Genomic DNA, 2597 nt, shown 5'->3' on the forward strand with positions numbered 1-2597 from the left:
TGGAAATGGGTGGGTAGGGAAGTGGGGGGCGCTATGGGGGACTTTTGGGATAGTATTGGAAATGTAATTGAGGAAAATATGTAATAAAAAAAATAAATAAATATATTTAAAAAAAAAAGAAGTGCATTTGATCTTATCACAATCCCCTTGAATATTAATTTCAATTTTAGATTCTATTTCCTGAGATTGTATTTGAGGAGTCGGTTCCATGTACCTACTGCGATCAATACTAGTGATGAGAGTTGTCATTAAATGTCTTATAACCACAAACAAGATGCATTATCTCTCCTATTCTGTTACTATAAATTGCATTTAAAACTGTTTAATAACATGAAAGTTAGTAGACTATCATTTCTGATAATCATCTATTCAATCAAATCATCAATCATCAAGCATTTTTCAATACTAAAATTAGGCAGTATGAGTTATTTTTAATCATTATATGACTTTGCACTTCCTATATAAATGCCCTACAACTCATTCATTTACGTTTTCTCCTGAGATAGGGTCTCCCTAAGTTACCCTGGCTGGTCTCAAAGTTTTGATTCTTCTGCCTCAGTCTTCTGAGGTGCTAGGATTACAGGGACATACTACTAAGCCTGGATTTAGAAAAGAAAATTAAAAACTAAGCAAACATTTAAATAACTTACCTTTGATTCCTTGAACTTGGAGAAAAATCCAAAAAACAAAGATAGCATGTTTAATTTGCAAATTCATTCTGGTTCTGTATATTGGTAATTCTGAAAAATCACAGAACAATACCAAGTCACATTTAAAAAAATAAGGTGACTGAAATATGAAAAATAATCAAATCCAGGTGCCGGCTGAGTACAGAGGACCTCCCTGGTTTACCCTATGAAGGTGCTAATTCGTGACGATCCGGAAGCAGGTCAGTTTCTGGAATAATCTGCTTATCTTCCCCTCGGGAGTAATCTCTGTTTAGGGGCCAGCTGGAGCAACCCTTATCTTATTAACCTCTGGAGGAACATTTGTCAGCCTGCTCCAGGACCCTGAAAGCCAGTGTTCTCAGACAGACTCCCTTCTCACTTACAGGTTACAGTGACACGGAGCACTGGTGCAAGTCTTTCCAGAGGCAGGAGAGGCTGACAGTCGAGGTTTTACAAGGACCTGTTTTAGGAACACCCACTGAGGGCTTCGTTGCTATTCCTGGAGTGTAAGGAATACACTGTTCTCCACAGGTAGCAGAGCTATCTGTCTCTATTCTCTCCTAGAACTGCCTTCTAGAGAGTTTTCTATCTGGTGTTACATATAGGTGACATTTTCATTTAATTTTAAACCTGTTATGCACTGAATTGAAGAAGTCATCACAATCCTGGAAAGGCTGTGAGGAGTGACCACCTGACTCATACTGATTCCATTCAAAGAACAACTACTTTAAGAAACATTTAATTTAGATATATGTGTGAGGCAGGGGTATGTGCAGATGGATGCAAGTGCCTGTGGGATTTAGAAGAGAATATCAGATTCCCGAAACAGGAATGGGTGCTCGTTGTAATGGGTGCTGCCTGATATGGGAACTTGTGTCCTCTGGAAGAGCAGCAAGTACTATTAACCACTGAGCCATCTCTATAGTCTGAAAAACAGTCTTTCAACTAAAACTAATTCTTCAAGTGTGGCCCTCCATGCTTCTTTCTCACCCCTCCTCCCAGTCCCAGGATTGAGCTTAGGGCTTCTATCATGCCAGACAAGTGCTCCTCTGCTGAGCTTCAGCCCCAGCCCTCCGATTTGTACTTTGAAATAGTCTAATTCTATAACTAATCTGAAGTTTTCACTCTAGGGTGTTATTAAATAACAGATATTGAGAATCTGTCCTCTTCTGCCCCAAACCTTTCTGCTTGAAAAGCATGCCTCAGTCGCGTGTATTTTTAGTTTATTAAACATTTAGTTTTATGCTCTTGTGACTATATGCATGGTTGCACCTTGAAGCTGTAGGGGGTGGTATGTATGATTCTCTTATATTAGTCATGTCCACGGATTATTTCTGTTCCAAAGTGCAGCATTATAAGGCAAGCACTGCTATTAATATGTTTACAGAGGAGAGTTTGGGCTCAAAGAATCTGGTCCAAAAGCTTATAGTTAAAAATGTTATAAGGTGGTATGTGATAATTGTATTTTGGGACACAGGACAGTATTTTAATACTTGTTTACAATATAATGATCACATCAGGGTAATTGACATATTAATCACCTTGGACATTTTATCATCTCTTTGTGTTGGAAGGAATCAAAATTGTCTCTTTTGAGATTATGTATTTAATTATTGTCTGCCAGTTACCCTACTGGAGTATAGGACATTAGCTTCTTTGTACCCTGGATTCCCAACCATCTCTCTTAGAATCCTCCCACTGCTGTCTCTAAAACTAGTCTACTAGCAGCTTTTATGATCATTCTTTATTTTTTGCTCCTGCAGGCAGGTGATAACACAGTATTTGCCTTTCTGCCTGACTTATTTCACTAACTTAATGTCTGTCAAGCACAGCCAAGTTTCTTCAGATGATAAGATTTCACTTGTTTTAATATAAAGGGTGTATGCCCTAACCTTTACCCACACTGTTATATAGCACTCTCTCTCTCTC

At 38.4% G+C, this 2597-nt stretch overlaps 1 protein-coding gene across 1 annotated transcript in view; it reads right to left on the bottom strand.

Annotated features, from left to right (window-relative positions):
* Positions 1 to 909, bottom strand: part of Impg1 (interphotoreceptor matrix proteoglycan 1) — a 134124-nt gene extending 133215 nt beyond the window's left edge. Inside the window, exon 1 of the mRNA XM_021172849.1 lies at positions 651 to 909. Within this exon, the coding sequence (XP_021028508.1) occupies positions 651 to 717 (67 nt within the window). The 5' untranslated portion in view covers positions 718 to 909. The remainder of the gene's footprint in view (positions 1 to 650) is intronic.
* Between the last annotated feature and the right edge of the window lie 1688 nt (positions 910 to 2597).

Source organism: Mus caroli, chromosome 9 (genome assembly GCF_900094665.2).
Source record: "Mus caroli chromosome 9, CAROLI_EIJ_v1.1, whole genome shotgun sequence".
NCBI classification, from domain to species: Eukaryota; Metazoa; Chordata; class Mammalia; order Rodentia; family Muridae; genus Mus; species Mus caroli.